The 18,220-nt window shown below is 32.2% G+C and overlaps 2 protein-coding genes across 4 annotated transcripts; one reads left to right on the top strand and one right to left on the bottom strand.

Annotated features, from left to right (window-relative positions):
* Nucleotides 1-3,872: 3,872 nt before the first annotated feature.
* LOC111012337 (cysteine-rich receptor-like protein kinase 15) lies at nucleotides 3,873-8,799 on the bottom strand. Its single transcript, XM_022286447.2, has 7 exons — nucleotides 7,990-8,799; nucleotides 6,520-6,663; nucleotides 6,148-6,287; nucleotides 5,829-6,039; nucleotides 5,491-5,728; nucleotides 5,254-5,404; nucleotides 3,873-4,418 (listed from the first exon to the last, which is right to left on the bottom strand). Exons 1-7 carry the CDS (start codon nucleotides 8,792-8,794, stop codon nucleotides 4,107-4,109), a joined length of 2,001 nt encoding a protein of 666 aa, XP_022142139.2. The 5' UTR covers nucleotides 8,795-8,799; the 3' UTR covers nucleotides 3,873-4,106.
* A 2,151-nt stretch (nucleotides 8,800-10,950) lies between these two features.
* Nucleotides 10,951-14,606, top strand: LOC111012505 (putative UDP-3-O-acylglucosamine N-acyltransferase 2, mitochondrial). Of its 3 annotated transcripts, none has more exons than XM_022286673.2 (11): nucleotides 10,957-11,693; nucleotides 11,822-12,032; nucleotides 12,159-12,235; nucleotides 12,615-12,664; nucleotides 13,024-13,088; nucleotides 13,183-13,234; nucleotides 13,348-13,418; nucleotides 13,559-13,625; nucleotides 13,746-13,817; nucleotides 13,977-14,120; nucleotides 14,278-14,606. In XM_022286673.2, the coding sequence occupies exons 1-10, from the start codon at nucleotides 11,501-11,503 to the stop codon at nucleotides 14,037-14,039; spliced, it is 921 nt and encodes a 306-aa protein (XP_022142365.1). In that variant the 5' UTR covers nucleotides 10,957-11,500; the 3' UTR covers nucleotides 14,040-14,120; nucleotides 14,278-14,606. The 3 variants fall into 3 exon arrangements, with proteins under 3 accessions (XP_087983153.1, XP_022142365.1, XP_022142366.1); XM_022286674.2 differs by having other exon boundaries at nucleotides 10,959-11,693; nucleotides 11,825-12,032; XM_088127027.1 differs by lacking the exons at nucleotides 13,559-13,625; nucleotides 14,278-14,606 and having other exon boundaries at nucleotides 10,951-11,693.
* The last annotated feature ends 3,614 nt before the right edge of the window (nucleotides 14,607-18,220 follow it).

The raw sequence follows: 18,220 nt of genomic DNA, 5'->3' as shown, positions 1-18,220 counted from the left end.
TCTTAATTTACACATATTAATTCTTTAATTTGTCGTTGGAGAGAAGACTTTGTTGACCAGTAGTAATCTGATTTTTAATCCATCGAATAAGTAACAACTGAAAAAGGAAGATTACTCTATACAGAAAAATGAGAAAATGAGAACTATTCTAACTCTTTTTTTTTTATTTTTAAATTATGTATTATATTACAAGTGTGTACAGAGAATTTTTAAACTAAAAAATCTACGTAAAAGCAATAGTTTTCGTGCCTGGTCACTGTAGCTACGGTGATGTCAGACTTTTATTTCCATATTGTTTGTTGTTACTAATTTTACCTTTTTAAAAGAAGATTAACCATTTCATACTTTAAAATTGAAAAATAATGATTTAGGTGGTTACTATTATTTTTAACAGGTAAATTACACATTTTAAAATTTAAATTTGATTTCTTATTTGATCCTAAGATTTCAAAAGCAATAATTTAGTCCTTGATATAAAATAAATTATGGATATTTTTGTTGCTATGGAAGGATAGTGCATAAGTATTATCTTTTAACACAATATGCGGGGATGAGACTAGAACTCATGACCTTTTATATCTTAACTAGCGTTCAGATTAGCCATAGCACTTAAGTATTAAGCTAATAACAAAATTAAGTGATATAGATTTATTAAACATGTGAACATGTAATTCAAGGTTACTGAGTCATACAGAGAACTAGACAACTAGAATTAGACAAAGTTCCAGGACCAAATTTGTACTTTAACCTATACTATATTTAATAAAAGATTTAAAACATGTAACTTCAAATTTCGAATAAAATATTTTTATTGAATACAATACCACACAAAATTAATCACCCAGTTATTTATAGAAAATGAAAAACACAGTTTGAGAGGGAACAATATTTTGTTAGATGTTGTTCTTTTAAAATCTCAATGAACTTTTCGAATCCGAGAATCTTCGTGAAGGTATAGCAGTCTTCGAGAATGCCGCTTTACAATTTTGTACCGTCTTTTCCAATCCAAAATTGCCTGTTTGACAACATCTATTCACCATCACACATTTATAATAATGTAATTATACATATGTTAATTTCAAAGAATGGAGAACAAGGAGTAGATGAAAATCATGAAAATGATACAGAATATTTCTTCTCCCATAAGAGATTATGAACACCATGGAAGCTGCAGAGATGGAGAGCTAGCGAGGACAAAAATCAGAAATGGTGATTCCATTTTCTGAAGCCTAAAGAGGAATATTCGGAAAATCAGTTGCATTCGAGAAGATGTAGTTGCTGTGTACGGAAAAAAAAGTAATTGTGCCATGTCAGTGAGATAAATAAGTAATTATGTATGCCTCAAAAAAAAAGTAATTATGTAATATTCATGTAAATGTCTCTTTTAAAATCCCAATGTAATCATATGTTGGTGAGATAAATAAGTAATTATGTAATATTCAGGGAAATGTATCTTTTAAAATTCGAAAATTTGCAAATTTAGCATAATTTAGATAAAGTATAACAAAAATCGCAGTTAAAAAATTATAAATAGAGAAAAATCAAAATACATAAAAATTATATAGAGAGAAAAAAATTGTACTAAATATTTCATAAGTACGTTTTTGGTAATTATAGTTAATGATGGGTAGGTATTAATTAATATTTTTTAGTACAATAAATATGGCATCGGTGAACAGGTTTGAATATCAGACTTTAAGGAGAGGAGCTAATCAATAATTGGTTTTATAATTATACTTTTGTTAATCAATATTTAGGTAAGTCAACGATCTAATAGTAATTTCTAATGGTTAGTCAAACGTTGCGATGCTTTAAATAATATTATGTTTTTAATTATTTTTAAATTTTAAAAATAAAATAAAATATAAAAAGTTAAATGATAAATTTGTTCTCTAACTTTCTTAGTTATTATGTGTTTATTTTATAATTTTCTAGCCGTTAATCTAATTTATACACTTCGATATGTCATGAATTTTAAAATCTATAGTATGATACAGCCACACTATATTAATTTAAGAATTTCCAATTAGGCTAAAATTATAAACTACCCTTTCAAATTTCACTCATCTAGCGACAAGGAGGAGATTATGGGTGAACCTGCGGTTGGCAGCGCGGGAGTGTCATTAGCCGGCGCCGGCGCCGGCGTTGTATAGAAAATATAGTTCGTCACGTATCTCACATGAATATTCTGCCTCCGATTCCAGCCTTCTGGTTCGGACAAACCTGCAAAATCTTCCGGCTCGATTCGTCGACGCAGCCCCTGCAGCATAGCCGGAAATATCTCGAATGCAGAGGGCCACGGCGTTGACTTTGTCGGGTTCCTCGCTGGCGGAGAGATTTTAAAAGCCGTAACTTATCAACTCGGGACCGGAGGAGAGGGAGGAAAGTAGGGTATGCAGATTTTTCCGGTAAGTGGAATTTGCGGTGTAATTTCCGGCGTCGGCGTTTGTAAATAGGGATGATCGAATTCTAGTTGGGAAATTTTGGGACAAACCATTTGTTTGAGAAATAGAAATAAGATCAAAAGTATTTTTTTTTTCTCCAACAACAATTAATTACACAGCAACAACATGGGGAGTTTTAATTTTATATACAACAAAACTTAAGGCCTGTTAATTATTTAATTTATAAAAACTTTTGTTGAGGACTGATAGTCGAACTAAATTAACGACGCCGTGAATTAACTAGCTGTATTAATTAATTTGCGCATGCATATTCTTTAATTTGTGGCTGGAGAGAAGACTTTGTTGACCTGTGTTTTTAATATGAGGTTTAGTGGGAAAATTAGTCCTCCCGTAGTATGGAACATTTTTTTTTAACACAAGTATGGAACATTTAATGTGTGTCATATGTAAACTTTCTGTTATTATATGGATAATATATTTTGTGAGTGGATCCACATATTTAAAAATAAAAGTAATCTACAAAATTCTACCTATTTCTTCCCTCTTTTTTAATCTCTCTTTATTTTAGTCGCAAATTCTGTAGATTACTTTTATTTAAATATGTAGACTAGAAGTTTTTCGGTTTAGCACATCAAACGAGTAACAACTGAAAAAAGGAAGATTACTCGATACAAAAAAAAAAATGTTCTAACTGTTTTTGTTTTTCAACTATTTCCGTACTGTGGATATTCAATATATGAATTAAATTTACCTAACTCATTAGGTTAAACTTTTTGATTGAGGGGTGGTTTATTCTTTTTTTTATTGGTTCTTTTAACTAATGACGAGGTGATCTTTACTACTCTTCCTAAAAGGTAAATTACACATTTTTTAAGTTTGAATTTGATTTATATTTTTTGTCCTAAGATTTCAAAAGTGATAATTTACTCCTTACATTATCAAATGAATTAAATGAATTAAGGATGATTCTGTTTTTTATGGATCTATAGTTTCTTAATAGGATACTAAAATTTTTCTTTTGTCACTCAAAAAACGTAAAGCATACCACATAATCCTAAAAAAAAAAAAGGCATGTCACATAATCCTTTAACAATATGGTGAGCATATAACATGTAATTAAGTATATTATTTAAGCTAACAAAGTTGTGATAGAGACGGATTAAAGAATGTCAACCATACTTATCCATAGCTCAAGGGCATTGTTAAAGTATAAATCTTTAACCAAAAGGTTGTAAGTTTGAATCTCTATTGTCTCACTTGTTGTTGAACTTAAAAAAAAAAGTAAATTTAAGTTATATGAGAAACTTTTTAAAATAGAGAACGATGTACATAATAAGGGATTAGACGCAAATTGAAAGACCAACTTGGTATTTTAACCTATATTATATTTAATAAAAAACTTAAAACATTTAATTTAAAATTTTGAATAAAAATATTTTTATTGAATACAACAAATTGAAATAGAAGATCTGGAATTATAAAGATAAAAATAATATAATTAACGAAAGTTCACCGGCCGGATCTCAAATTTATAAAATCAACAACCTCGCAGCCGCAACTTGAAGGAGCCATTGTCTTCTCCCTGCAATATCTTTGATAGAATCCTGCCATGGCGAAAATATATCTTAAACTTGGCTGATGTTTCGAATTTTCTTTTTCCAGAAGAGATGAATATGTAACCATGAAGTTTCAGATCGAGAGCTAGCGAGGATAAAGATCAGTAATGGAAGCTCCATTTTGTGAAGCTTGAAGAGGAGCAGTTTGGGAATGATCTGCACTTGACGAGATGTTGTTGCTATGCAGAAAGAATGCAGGTCGGGAGGGTACGGAGAGAGTGAGAGAAAAGCTATTAAACATTAGAATAATTGAAGCCATTGTTGGTCGATCTGCTGGATTCTCTTGAACACATAATAATCCGATATGAATACATCTTATCATTTCGGTCGTTCGACCTGAACTAAGTATGGCGTCTATGACATTCTCAGGTGTTCCCTCCCTCCAATTTTTCCATGCCTACCAAACATCCACCAACGTGATGTCAATGACAAATGCCAATAATATATATTATTAACAGCGCATTAAATTTTCATCAATATATCAATATTTTCATATATAAAATTTGACATCAACTTGAGGGGTGAATCAAGAAAATAATTGACAAAATATGAAAAACAGAAACAAAATATCACTAATACGGATATAATATTAATATTAATAAATTTTAACTTATTTTAAAAAGAATGAAATGTCTATTTGTTATTTTAAATATTTTTTATAATTTCTTTTTATCAACATCGTCACATTTTATTGAATATTTTCATCATAATTTTCATAATTTCTATTGAGATCTTTGATTATTAAATCAATTATCCCCATACTTTTTCATTGTAATTAATTCAACCCAAAAAGTTAGAAGGAAAAAATATAACCTATAAATTCTTCAAACGACCATGTATTCAAAAGTGATTTTAAAAATACTAAAAACATTAAGGGTGTGTTTGGCTTTTGCCATTGTTAAAAATAAAATCACTCCTCTTTCCGACGATGTAAATTAGGAAATTCATTTTAAGAAAGTTTAAAATTACTTTTTAATTAATTTTTAACGTATCTGTTGAACGGTGATTTTGAATAATCAATTATACTTAAATCTCTTTTTCAAAATCAATAATTTTACAATTACTCCCAAACACAACCTGAATATATATATATATATAGAAAAGTATTTGTACTTGAAAGCAATTTTTTTAAAGTCATCCCGAACTCATTTCTAATCATCCCAAACTTATTTCTACTCGCCTTAAAATAAAGAGATTTTTTTTTCTATACTTAGATGCATTTATATACTTACAAAGCTTAAAAGATCTTCCGCATTCTCATCGATGCAGAAAGAATTGTTTTTCTGGCCGCTTATAATCTCAAGAATCAGAACACCAAAGCTAAACACATCTGATTTTATAGAGAATTGTCCATGGTATGCATACTCTGGAGCCATGTACCCACTACAAAAATAAAAGATAAAAAATTATTTAAATTTAATATTATATGCACAAGAAGAATTATAAAGCAAAATGTAAATTAAACTTACTAAGTTCCCACAATTCTGTTTGTTTGACCTCGAGTCTCATCCAATTCAAATAATCTTGCCATGCCAAAGTCTGAAATTTTAGAATTCATTTCCCCATCCAACAAAATATTACTGGCTTTAAGATCACGATGAATTATTCGAATCCGAGAATCTTCGTGGAGGTATAGCAGTCCTCGAGCAATACCACTTATAATTTTGTACCGTCTTTCCCAATCCAAAAGTGCCCGTTTGACAACATCTATGCACCATCATATACATGCATATAATAATGTGTGTTTATATATATATGTTAATTTTAAAGCAAGAACAAGGATCATATAAAATTTATGAACTGATACCAAATATGAAGTGATCAAGGCTGGAATTTGGTAGAAACTCATAGATGAGAAGTCTTTCATTTCCCTCCAAGCAAAACCCTAGCAGCCTGACTAAGTTCCTGTGTTGAAGTTTGGCCATCACAAGGACTTCATTTTTGAACTCCACACCTCCTTGGCCTGAATCCCTTGAAAGTCTCTTCACTGCTATGTTTTGTCCATTGGATAAGCTTCCCTGAATTGGTTTTTTTTTTTTTTTCATATTTTAGTCCATTAAAATATCCTTAATTATTATTTGATCTACAGAAAAATTTTTAAAATTTTAATATTCTTTTCGTTTTACCTTGTAAACGACTCCAAATCCACCTTCTCCGACCTTATTTTCATCTGAGAACTCATTAGTTGCTACTTTGATTGTGTCGAAATCAAATTGAATCGTCTCCATGCTGCTAATTTCATCGGTTTCTTCGTGGAAGGCAGCACCTTTCATAGAGATCAAAATTCAAATTTGTAATTACATTTAATTTGAGTGACTAATAATTAATGTGACTTTACCAAGTACTTTTAAATTAAAAGGTTTGTAAAAGCGCTTTCTGGCTATTTAATTAAATATCAGAATTAAAAAATGTAGTCAACTAAAAATCCTTTTTATGATCAAATTCTATAACTCAGACAAAAAACAAACACATAAAGTAAAGGATGAAATTTGGCTTACTTTCAACTTCTCCGGGTGAACTTTTGTGTTTTCGGTTTTTCATTCGCAAAATGAAGTAAATGCCAATAATGAGAATGACTGCAGAAATGATTGATGCAACGATGATTACGATGGTAGTAGTTTTGTTGCCTTTGCCATTGCTTCCTGCAAAATTTTCAAAGCAAATAATAACTTTAATTTAGCTGAGATCAGAAAAGGAAGATAATAAATACTTTAATAGAATTAATTAACTATATATGGGTTATTTTAATTTTATTCATCAACACCAAATTTTCATTGACCACTAAATTTAGTATTCTCTATGCACATGGGCTTGACATGTCTGAATATTTAAAATTCTCCTAATTGGATCAAAATAAAATATTTGAGTCGTCCAATGTATACTTAAAATATATATTATCTAATAAAAGATCAGATGTTCAAATCTCCACCTTAGATCTAGTCAAACTAGAAAAAATCTTCAATTATTAACATCTAGTTGACTAATTACTTTCGTATATGATATGTGTACATATCAACCTAAATTAGGTATATATCTCCAACCAAAAAGTTGAACTAAAAAAATATATGATATGGGTATATATATAAGTATAAGATTAATATTTAGGTGCTTACCCATTCCTACCGTACCTATCTTTATCTTGATCACTATTTAAAAATTGATGACTCATTGTTTAAAAAAAAATAAAAATTTTATTTTTACATTTCTTTCCCTTATTTATCAAAAATTGAATGGCAGTCACCACAAAATAGGTGTCGATGGTATTTTCTTATTTATAATCAGTTAATTTGTATATTAATCACATCAGTTATATTAAATAAAGTTAATAGGTTGACTTTTAAAAATATTAATTTAACTGTATTAAAGTGTTAAATATTATGACAAATTATTTTGAACTACTATTTATAGTAAATAATTATTTTTTTAATATAATCAGTTAGCTTGTATATTAAACAGATAAGTTATATTAAATAAAGTTAATTGGTTGACTTTTAAAAATATTAATTTAACTGTACTAAAAGTGTTAAATATTATGACAAATTATTTTGAACTACTGTTTATAGTAAATAATTATTTTTATTAGGTAATTTAAACAATAAATAACTAACTACAAAATATTCATGAGTTCTGTCATATATATATATAGAAATCTATCCTTTCAATATGAATACTTACAAATCTAACATTGCAAATATAACAAAAATCAAAACAAATAAATTAGTAATTACAGTTAAATAGATTAATTTGTGATATTTTTTTATAATTATAATTAATCAATAATTAGTTCATCTCCATGTATTTAATAAATTATCATCACTTCAAATAAAAATATATTGATGGTAATTATTTAAATCAATCCGTATTGATTTTAGAAATAATTTGAGCTAAAAAAAAATTTGCTTTGTCCGGCACTGGCACTAAACGGAAGAAGAAGAAGATCAGATGATAGGGACAACGTTGCGATATACCTGTAGTCGGCGGTGGAGGTGGCGGCGGAGTTGGCAGCGGAGATGGGGAGAGAGTGGCATTATCCGGCGGAGTAAAGAAAATATAATTCTCGTATCTCAAAACACAACTAGCCGTGAATATTCTCACTCCAATGCTGGCCTCAGATATCAGCGCCGCACGTTGACGGAGACACGTGTCGCAATCCGCTGACGACAAGTCGGGAGTGCACTGCACTAGCGCGTACACAGTTTCGTTGCTCGCCGGAATCTCTCCCGTCGCAAATTTCAGGGTCGAGTTCCCCGACGCCGCCGCTTCTCTCAGCTTGTCCATCAAATCCGTCACCGCCGCGAGGAACCGATTCGGGTCCGCCGCCTTCCGCCCGTTGAAAATCGATTGAGAATCCAAATTGTTCATAACCCCAAAAATTTCGGCGTCGGAGAACCGAAGCATGCACTGATTGTACCATACGATCGCCGCCTTCTGATTGGGACAAACCTGTAGAATCTGCCGAGTGGAGTCATCGACGCAAGTTTTGCAAATCTCGCCGGAAAGATCGCCGCGGCAGAGGGCGACGGCGTTGACTTTGTCGGGTTCCTCTCCGGCGGAGAGATTGTAAAAGCCGGAAGTTACCAATCGGGGATCGGAGGAGAGGGAGGAAAGTAAGGTTTGTAGATTTTTCCGGTAAGTGGAATTGGCGGTGTAATTTCCGGCGTCTGAACATAAGGATTTTGCGAAGTCGAGTTGGGAAATGGTGGGACAGACCATTTGAACGAGAAAAATGGTGAGTAGAAAGAGAAGCATTTTCCAAGTTTCCATCCCCATCATCAATATTTCACTCCATAAATTAAGTGCACAACACGGCGACAATTGGGACTTTAAATAGAACCAAAGCTTAATTTATGTTACAGAACTTAACCCGTAATATTATTAATTTCGCAATTTGATGTTGCTCTGATATCTTATTTCTTATTTTTCATTTCAAGTTTTCGAGGAGGATTTCTATTTTTTTCATTCAGAAATGTTTCAAATTGTGTATACTTTTTTAAACAATAAAATCAAGTTTTTTTTTTTTGTTGTCCCTTCTTTTCTCAAACATGAATAAAAGTATTATTTTATCATTTTTAGTTATAAAATGTATAATAAATATAAGAGAAAAAATATGAATATTTAATTTTTATACAAAAATTTACTTTTTTTTATTAATTGTAAAGGAAAAAAACAAGCCAATGTTATCCAACATATTTAAACAAGAAACAATAAACAATTATGGAATACAGTTAGAAACAATAAATAATAAACCAAAACGTTGAGTCCTCAGTTATCCCATGAATTAACGAGCTGTTGTTAAACAATAAACATATACATTCTTCTTTTGTTGGAGAACACCTCCTGATCTATTCAATATATTTTCATATGAAGTTTAGTAGTCGGGTTAGGATTGTAAATCCTTAATTTAAGTTGTTTTTAAGCAGGATTATTATAATGTGAATTGCAAATGAAAAAAATGTCTCCAATTTTATTATTATCTTTTAAAAAAGTCATCTGTATATTTTAAAATTGAAAGTTTAATTTCAATGGATTGGTCGTTTAAATAATTATGACGATGTTATTCTTTCCTATTTTTGTGGATCTTGCTTTTTTCCCCCTTTTCCTTCCACTTCTTACGTGGGTCTTACATCAATTTAAGTTTGATTGTCATGCTAAATATTAATAAACAATATAATATCATGATAATCTCTAGCTTTGTGGGTATTCGAATAGAACCCAAAAAGAAAGAAAGGGAAAAAAAATACTGTGAGGAAAACGCTCCTAGACTCTTTAACAATGTCTAATTTTATTGATAAAAAATTTAGTAGATTATAAAAATGGACTCTTTATAGGAAAATATTATCAAATTCTTATTTTATTCATATTTTTTTAACAAAAAAAAATTATATTACCCTTATATCATTTTCAATAGAGTGAGATCAATAACAACCGCTTTCAAACGAAAAAAATATCAATAATAACATTTTTCTCGTCTCATTCTCACGACTTATTTTATTTGTAGTTGTTACCATAAAGTAAAAAATATATTTTTATGTCTATAAACTAAAATTTACGGACTAAATTATTACTTCAGTGATAGTATAGAGATCAAAAGTATTTTTTAACATAAAAATATAACATATAAAAATGTAGGGATAAAAAATAATTAGTATAGAAATTCATGGGATAAATTAAGGTTAAAAATATTTTTGTTTACGAACTTGTTTGATCTTAAAATAATGAATTGAAATATAGCACCACATCATGATATTATGTATTAGAAATATACTAAGTGAATTAAACTTTATTTAAATAATTTTTTTAATTTTATAGAACGACCTTAAAATATGGAATCACATGTAAATCACGGGTGATATCTGTCTAAACATTTTTTTTTAGATAAATGAATTAAAGAGTCTATTCTAACCTCTTCAATTACCTCATTTAACTTGGATAATAAACACATATCTTAGGTAAGTTTTATCATGTATTTTCATCGAATTATAACTATCAACCAACTTAATGTAAAGTTTTGAGCAACAACAAAGAGATTTTTCGGCAAACAAATAATAATAATAAGACAGCAACAAATTGACTTTTTTTTTTTTTTGAAAAATGATCTTATTTTCATTATGAGAATTTATAAATTTCTATATTAGAATGTTATAGGAGTGAAAATAGGATATCTAAATTAATTAGTTACAATAATATGAATTAATCAAGATTAATTTTTTATTAGAAAGTAAGGTTACAAAAGTTTGAACCATATACATATATATATATATTTGAGAGAAAATAAAAAAAATTGGAACCGTATACTTATGCTAAAAATTAAAAAGTTAATTAGAAAAATAAATAAATAAGAGATAAAATAATAATAATAATAATAATAAAGAAAAAAGGGTTGGGCTCAGTGTTCTATTTTCCCTTTTTACCCTCCCATACTTGAACTTCCCAAAATCTCCACGAAAACTCGTCTTGCCTTGCCTTCGTTGACCTCCTATACCCGCCACCATCGAGTTTTGGCTCCGTTCTCTCCCTCTTTCTGGGTTGCCTTCTCTTTCTCACACTCTAATTTTCGGCCGCCATTGTTGTGAACTATCGATTCAGTTTACTTACCCCTAAATCTTCCTACAAACTTCTACATTTAGAAGTGTGGAAGACTCCGGCAGCTTTTGCCTTGTTGCTCTCATCAGTCCATCAGTTTGGGTCCAACTAGAGCTGTTCAATCGATTGCGGGAAAATTACTCGTTGGTTTCTGTTGCCTCAATTACTGAACTTCTGCTCCATATGCATATGCTTCTGGTAGGATTACTTATGCCAATGAACTTCTGCTAATTGAGATTTCTCGATACCACTTTTGAGCTCAGAATCTAGGCGTATTTTCATTGCTCGTCCCTCCGGAGGAAGTTGATTAACTGTTACTTCATCCTTGAAGGCTTCCTCCGAAGCCTTGCTGTTCCCTCAGCACTGACAACAGATACTTTTCTGATTCTGTTGGCCATGGAAGTGCTTGTTAGACGGTTGGCTTCTGCCGATGCTGCTCGGTGCTTGTCTACTTCACTTGCCCGTTCCTCCCACAAGTGTATTGGTGGCGGAGCACCAAATTTTCGAACTCGATTCACATTTCGCATCGGTAGCCTTTGCAGTTTCTCCGACTGCTCGACCCAGACAAGTGCTTGTTCTGTCACCTCTGGTAAGCTATAGCTTTTGTCAGCTCTTGAATTTCAATCATGTAGTCTGGGAAAATGTTAATCAAACTGTAGTTTATCTGGTTCCACTTCAGACTTCACGATTAAACTTCGTTTTGTTTTATTTGCAAAGTAGAAAATGGTGCTGCGGTAAATTGCCATGGATTTCGGACATGGCATAATGGAGGCGGAACTTTTCACCATTCTGCTTGCATTGATCCAACAGCACTCATAGAAACTGGTGCCGTAATTCACTCGAAGTCTGTCATTGGTGCAAGTGTGCATATTGGATCAGGATCTGTTATAGGACATGCTGTTACAATTGGTCAATCAACAAAGATTGGGTACGTTATCTTCTTTGACTGGATTGAAATAAAGCTTTCCATAATTTTCGAACAATGAATTCTTGCGCTTGGGCTCTGTTTTTGGTTTTTGTTTCCTTTTTAACGGAAGTTCCGTGCAACCTCTAGGTATAATGCTGCAGTTAGTAATTGCACCGTCGGTGATTTTTGCATCATACACAACGGAGTGTGCATTGGTCAAGATGGTAAGGCTCGTTTTCATTAGCTCAATTGATGGAATTCATGGGAATTAAAGGAACCATAAGTTTATTTTCATAAAGAAGGTGGTGTATGTTAATTTTAAGGATAGCAGAGGAAAGAATTAACTTACCAACCCTATTAAAAGCATCTTATCTTATCTTTCCCCTGGGGAATTTAGTTTTATGCACATTAATTCTCTCTGAATTCTCCAGAGTAGTCCTTCTTTTCAGACCTATATGTTGAATTCCAAGAGAATGTCCTCCATGCAACGTTTAATTGCATTATTTCTGATATTTTAGTCATCTTTGTTCATCAAATGAATCATTGAATTCCAAGGTGAATCATCAAAATTCAAATGCTACCTTCTATGTTTTCTCTTTGCAGGATTTGGATTTTTTGTGGACGAGCAGGGGACTGTGAAAAAGAAACCACAAGTCTGTGTCATAAACCTTTATTTCCGTTATTTGTCCATCCTCCGATTGAAAAATTTAAGAACACAGGGTTTAAGAAATCTGTTGCACTAGATCTCTATATCAGCTATTAGTTACAACAGCATCCACTTATGAATTCTTGAACTACTTGATTTGACTCACTTCAGCTTATGCTTTTCAATTGTCAAATCTCTAGTACTTGATAAATTACTTATGATTCTGGGATTCTGATTCCTAAATTATTGGTGTCGAGATGGATAGTTATTTTTGGTAGAAAGTAAACTACAGATATGGCCAATATTAAGTTCCTTTCATATTAGCGGTTGAAGTGGTTGACATATATTTCTTCTCATCTTTCTTAGATTCTGAATGTTAAGATAGGAACCAACGTGGAGATTGGTTCAAATACATGCATTGATAGGGGCAGGTACTATTTCAATGGGCAGTTTATATTTACTTGGCCGGCGTTGCTTTTTGAAGTGGGCTGAGCTGAATACTAATATCGTGATCTGTCTATGCAGTTGGAGAGATACTGTCATAGGAAATAATACCAAGATTGATAATTTAGTTCAGGTTTTTCTCACTGCCCTCAACCCCCTCCCCCCCTTCCCACCACACCATGACGGCAATACTCCATAGTTGAAGTTATCATATTGACTATCAATCTGTTCTTTCTGCCTATTCAGATTGGTCACAATGTTATCATTGGAGATTGCTGTATGCTTTGTGGACAAGTGGGAATTGCAGGATCAGTGACGTACGTTACTTTTGCTTCTTTTCAACTCTGTTGTGATTTCTTATTTTGCCTATTCAATTTAGGTTCAGTTTTCTGATTAAGGCCTTTTTTATGGCATCTCTTTTTCTAGCAATGACTTTGGGTGGTTCATTATCTTTCAGGATAGGGGACTATGTAACATTGGGTGGGAGAGTAGCTATCCGTGATCATGTTTCAATTGGGTCAAAAGTAAATCTCTCCAAGTTACATTTACTATTTACCACCAAACGGACCTAGATACTATTTGTGGCTATGCTTTAACTAATAAATATTCTTGGATTAAGTTGTCTAACTGGTAGAAGTCTGCAGGTCCGACTTGCTGCCATGAGTTGCGTCACCAAAGACATTAAGGAACCTGGAGATTATGGTGGCTTTCCTGCTGTAAGGATTATATATTGGTTTTACGTCTGCATATTTACTCCATATTTAGAGTTCAAGGATAGTGAACCAAACTTGCTGGTTACGAGTCCATGCTGACTGTCAGCACATGTGACTACAAAATCAACCAATGTTTGAACCATTATTTGGGTTCTCTTGCAGATACCAATTTTTGAATGGAGAAGGCAAATCGCTAAGCATTCTCAGGCATCAAGGAAGAAATGAAACCAGAAAGTTCAAGCTTCTTTTGTCTGCTATGGATTGACATCATATAAGTTTGGAGATGAAGTTCATGCAGTAGTGAAGGTAAGTGCAGCAATAACTAGTATTTTGTGATCCTTAGCTGACCTCTTAGTTGATAACTATTGTGGCTTTTGTTTCTTTCCCTTAAAAGATTATCCTTTACTATTGATTAGATTATTACTCAGTTTATTTAACTCAGTTATTAAACACTGCGATCTAGGTGGTGCATGCTCTATATGTACTCTCTATCATAAAGCTGGTTCAAAGACAAATGCCGTATCATTGACTGGCAACAGCTTCTGGATTACATAAAGCTGGTTCAAAGACAAATGCTTAACTGAGTTCGTTCTGGAAATATGCTGGATTACATAACCACTTAAATCTGCAAAGAATCTTGACTCGGAACTGGAACACAGTTGCGGAACCTACACCAGTTACATATTTTCTTGCACAACTCAAAATAATAAGTAAACAAACTAAATCTAAACAGTTGCTCATTTCTTGTATATATGTTTTGGACTTGATGCAGAAGACAGTAATTCTTAGTCATCTCTTCCACATCGCTTTCTGATTTTTCCTGCATGACCTGTAATTACTTCCATCCTTCCCAATTCCACCATGGATTCCCCAAAGTTCTTGAAGAAGGTAGATCCATAGGTTTTGGCCTGAAATTTCACGTAAGCTTTGGTTTCACTGTCATCAACTAGAGCAGCGTCTGATTGTAAGAGACCTCTCCTTTCAGCCACAAGGGAGTAGTAGTTTTCATCACGCCTTGTGAAGCTTCCTGGATCCATCTCTCTACCATCAAATTCTTTTCACATTGTTTGCATTTTTGCTCCAAAGGTGATATGTATTTTGGGACCAGAATTACAATAGAACCCGACCCAACTAGAAATATAATATATAAAAGATATAAGAACTACAATAACTATCAAGTAATTCGAGGTATTTGGAGTCTCCCCTCTCTGAAGTATTACTCAAGCCTAAACCACACTAACCAATTACTTAACCTCATTCTTTTCCCTTGACTCTATTTATAACCAAATCTCCCGACACAATTACTAATATACCTTTAATACCTCAATAATATTCACAATAGCATTCCTATCAATTGTGTGGCCTCCTAATCAAGCACAAATTAAAGGAACTTAATTTAGTTTACATTCAGATAAATATTTCCCAGCATTTAGTTTGAATTGTTAAGAGTCTGATGGACAATCCTTCCCATTTTAGGATGTCTTTTTTCCTTCATGGATTTAGAGTAGAGTTCTGCAAAGAGAAGCCAAACCCCATTGCTGATCTAAATCCTAAACACAACATTTTAAATACATTACATGTAATTAAGGTAAGACTTTCAGTGCTTTTGCTATGAACTTATCATGTGGGCACTGTCATCCAAAAAGCCAAAAAAAAAAAAAGACAAGAAAGAGAACCGGGGAGAAAGGTTTTATGGCATCTTGGTACCTGAGAGTACAACTAGGTCTTTCAGTACACTCAGAAGTCAGAAACCTTCTGAATAAATGCTGATTTCAAGAGCGGGATATTTGGTGTAGGTGGGATTAGATTCAAAAGAGCTTCTATTTAAGGAAACCCTTCCATCTCTGACTTCCCAATGAGGTGCATGGATCTGTCATCATCAATCTTCCCACGTTAAAATCACTCAAAAACAACAAAGAAATTAGAAAAGTATATTTGTTCCTGTTTTCTACTGACGAAGACTCAGATCAGGAAATGCGTCTCTTTCAGTCGCATGGATAGAAGACTCCAACAAAACTGACCCATCACAGCCCCTGCATGCAGAGACATGCAACCAACTTTCCTGTAAACGCTCAATACTCTCACATAAAGCACAATCAAACGAATGAAACCTTGATTCAAGTAGTTGGCCTATTGGCCTATTGGATCACAATCCCCATCAGATGTTAATTCAACTTATGAGACTCGACATATTGGTAGATGGTTAATAAACCATCATTAGTTGGCCTAATGGTCATTATAGCCAATGAAAAAAGGAAATAACCGATAGAGAAATGAGTTCAAATCATGATGGTCACCTACCTATTGAGGTGCGCGTAGGTACGCATAACTTTAGTTCAGACAAAAGAAGAAGAAGAAGAAATGAAGAAATAATAGTTCTCATGTTTTAATACCAGATAAAATCATTGTTGTCTCAACGTAGGCTAAAACACGAACATTTATGTTTACTCATATTTGCATGAATGTAATTTTTAGAGATTATGGATGTTACTTACCCTGACGAAGCAATCGTGAAAGTGCATTCTCAACCATGGTGCAGCAAGTGTGGGTGCTTTTTAGATGGTTTGAACAGTTATATTCTTAACTATGGCCTCTGCTTGTGGGCAAGTGTTGGAGTAAAACGCTAATCTCAATTCAAATCTCTGCCCATTCGCAAACCTAGCATGCAAACCTCAAAAGCCAACTACACAAGAAAGCTGACCAAAACTTTAGAATGCGCCATCTCAAGCAATTGGGGCTATAAATATGCAGAAGAAAATGCCAGTCAATCTTGCATATTTATTCTTTGACCGATACGAGTTTGTCCATGCTATTTCTAAAACTTACATCCAAAAGATATATTTTACCGATCACAAGTCCCAAAGTGTTAAAATGTTAGATTTCAGTCTCTGTGTTTATTTAGATCATGAAATTTAAAGAATTTTAATTATGATCTTGAGGCTTTTTTTTTTTCCTTTTTTTCTTCTTCTTGTATTTAACAGGAGATTGAAACTTCGACTTCTAAGAAAGTATAAAGTGTCTTTATCTATTGAGTTATGTTCATATGGATAGCTTATGTAGTTTTTTTTCAATCAACAAGTGCTGGTGGGGGGATTCGAACTCATGACCTCTTGGTCAGAGATAGGTATCAATTACTGTTGAGCTACGCTCATACTGATACTGACGAGGCTTATAATTCATTTGACATGATGTTTCGTCTGTCAAAATGACACATCTTTGATTATTTACGTGATTTTTTTTAGCACAATATGTGGAGGTGGCGGATCGAACTCACAACTTCTTGGTTAAAAATATATGCCAATTGCCGTTGAACTATACTTGCTTTAGCAATTTATTAAGTAGTTGTTGAGTGAAATATTTATTAAAAAATATTAGATTATAAGTTATGCGTTTGAGTTTTTAAGATTTTATTTCCTTGTTATCTATACTTTAAAGAACTTTTTATGTCTATTTAATTTGTATACTCTAAAAGCAATTTTAATAAATCTTCGAACTTTCACTTTGTGTCTAGTAGGTTTATATCGTTGATCTATTTAAGACTATTGTAGTAAAAAAATTATTTAAGACTTACTTGGCATGGTATCTCTGCATTATAAACGATTATGTGATAAGTTAATTTTAATTGTAATCTATAGGTGAGTGTTAAATTAATGAAGCTTTACCGGAATGATTTATTATACCTAAACTTAAAGGTGTGTAGACTTGTTTGAAATATTTTTAAAGTACAAGATCTAAATAAACACAACCTAAGTTTGAAAGGCTTACTAGAAACTTTAAATACAAAGGCTAAATTAACACAACTTTACAAGTTTGGAATCCAAACTTAAAATTTAACCCAAATAAAATTAAAACATATGTCAATTATGCAACAATAACATCAAACTTTTGTCATATACTGTATTTTCAAACTTTAAAATTTTATTTTAGGTTTATTTGAGGATATTATTCAACTACTTAAAAGCATCTTTTAACTAAAAAAAACCTTCGAGAATCACCTAACTTCTCTATGGGTCAAGTTCGGATCTCCACTCCTCTGGCATAATAATACTATTAGGGACTGTTTGTTTCGTAGGAATTCGAGATTCTCGTTGGATAGGTATCTGGATTCCCACATTTGTTTTGCGGGAATGTAGGATACCCGGAAATTTTGAGATGACTGGTTATCCTAGGATGTCCATACATGAGGCATCTTACGAGTTTTATATGTCCTTTTGAAACACGGGTTTCAAGATTTGTGTTGAGGACATCCACTTTTTACATTTTTGCCCTTCATTTTTCTCCATATATTTACTTTCATAAGTTTTTTAAGTTCTTCTAAAAAAATATTTTTTATTTTTTATTTTTAAATTTATAATTAAAATAAATTAATGTACTCATCGTTTTATAAGCATCTTCATGCTATTAAG

Source organism: Momordica charantia (assembly GCF_013281855.1).
Source record: "Momordica charantia cultivar OHB3-1 chromosome 1 unlocalized genomic scaffold, Mcharantia_2.0 BLBB01000001.1, whole genome shotgun sequence".
Classification (NCBI taxonomy): domain Eukaryota; kingdom Viridiplantae; phylum Streptophyta; class Magnoliopsida; order Cucurbitales; family Cucurbitaceae; genus Momordica; species Momordica charantia.
Note: the sequence above shows the minus strand (reverse complement) of the source record. Positions and strands in the feature narration are given on the sequence as shown.

Excerpts from the sequence above, each read along its gene's own strand:
- LOC111012505 (XM_022286673.2), top strand. The coding sequence starts at position 11,501 with ATGGAAGTGCTTGTTAGACGGTTGGCTTCTGCCGATGCTGCTCGGTGC. Across the intron at positions 12,033-12,158 it reads GGTCAATCAACAAAGATTGG|GTATAATGCTGCAGTTAGTA; the intron begins GTACGTTATCTT and ends TGCAACCTCTAG. Across the intron at positions 13,818-13,976 it reads ATTATGGTGGCTTTCCTGCT|ATACCAATTTTTGAATGGAG; the intron begins GTAAGGATTATA and ends GTTCTCTTGCAG.
- LOC111012337 (XM_022286447.2), bottom strand. The coding sequence starts at position 8,794 with ATGATGGGGATGGAAACTTGGAAAATGCTTCTCTTTCTACTCACCATT. Across the intron at positions 5,729-5,828 it reads CCTTGATCACTTCATATTTG|ATGTTGTCAAACGGGCACTT; the intron begins GTATCAGTTCAT and ends GATGGTGCATAG. Across the intron at positions 5,405-5,490 it reads AACAGAATTGTGGGAACTTA|TGGGTACATGGCTCCAGAGT; the intron begins GTAAGTTTAATT and ends TTATTTTTGTAG.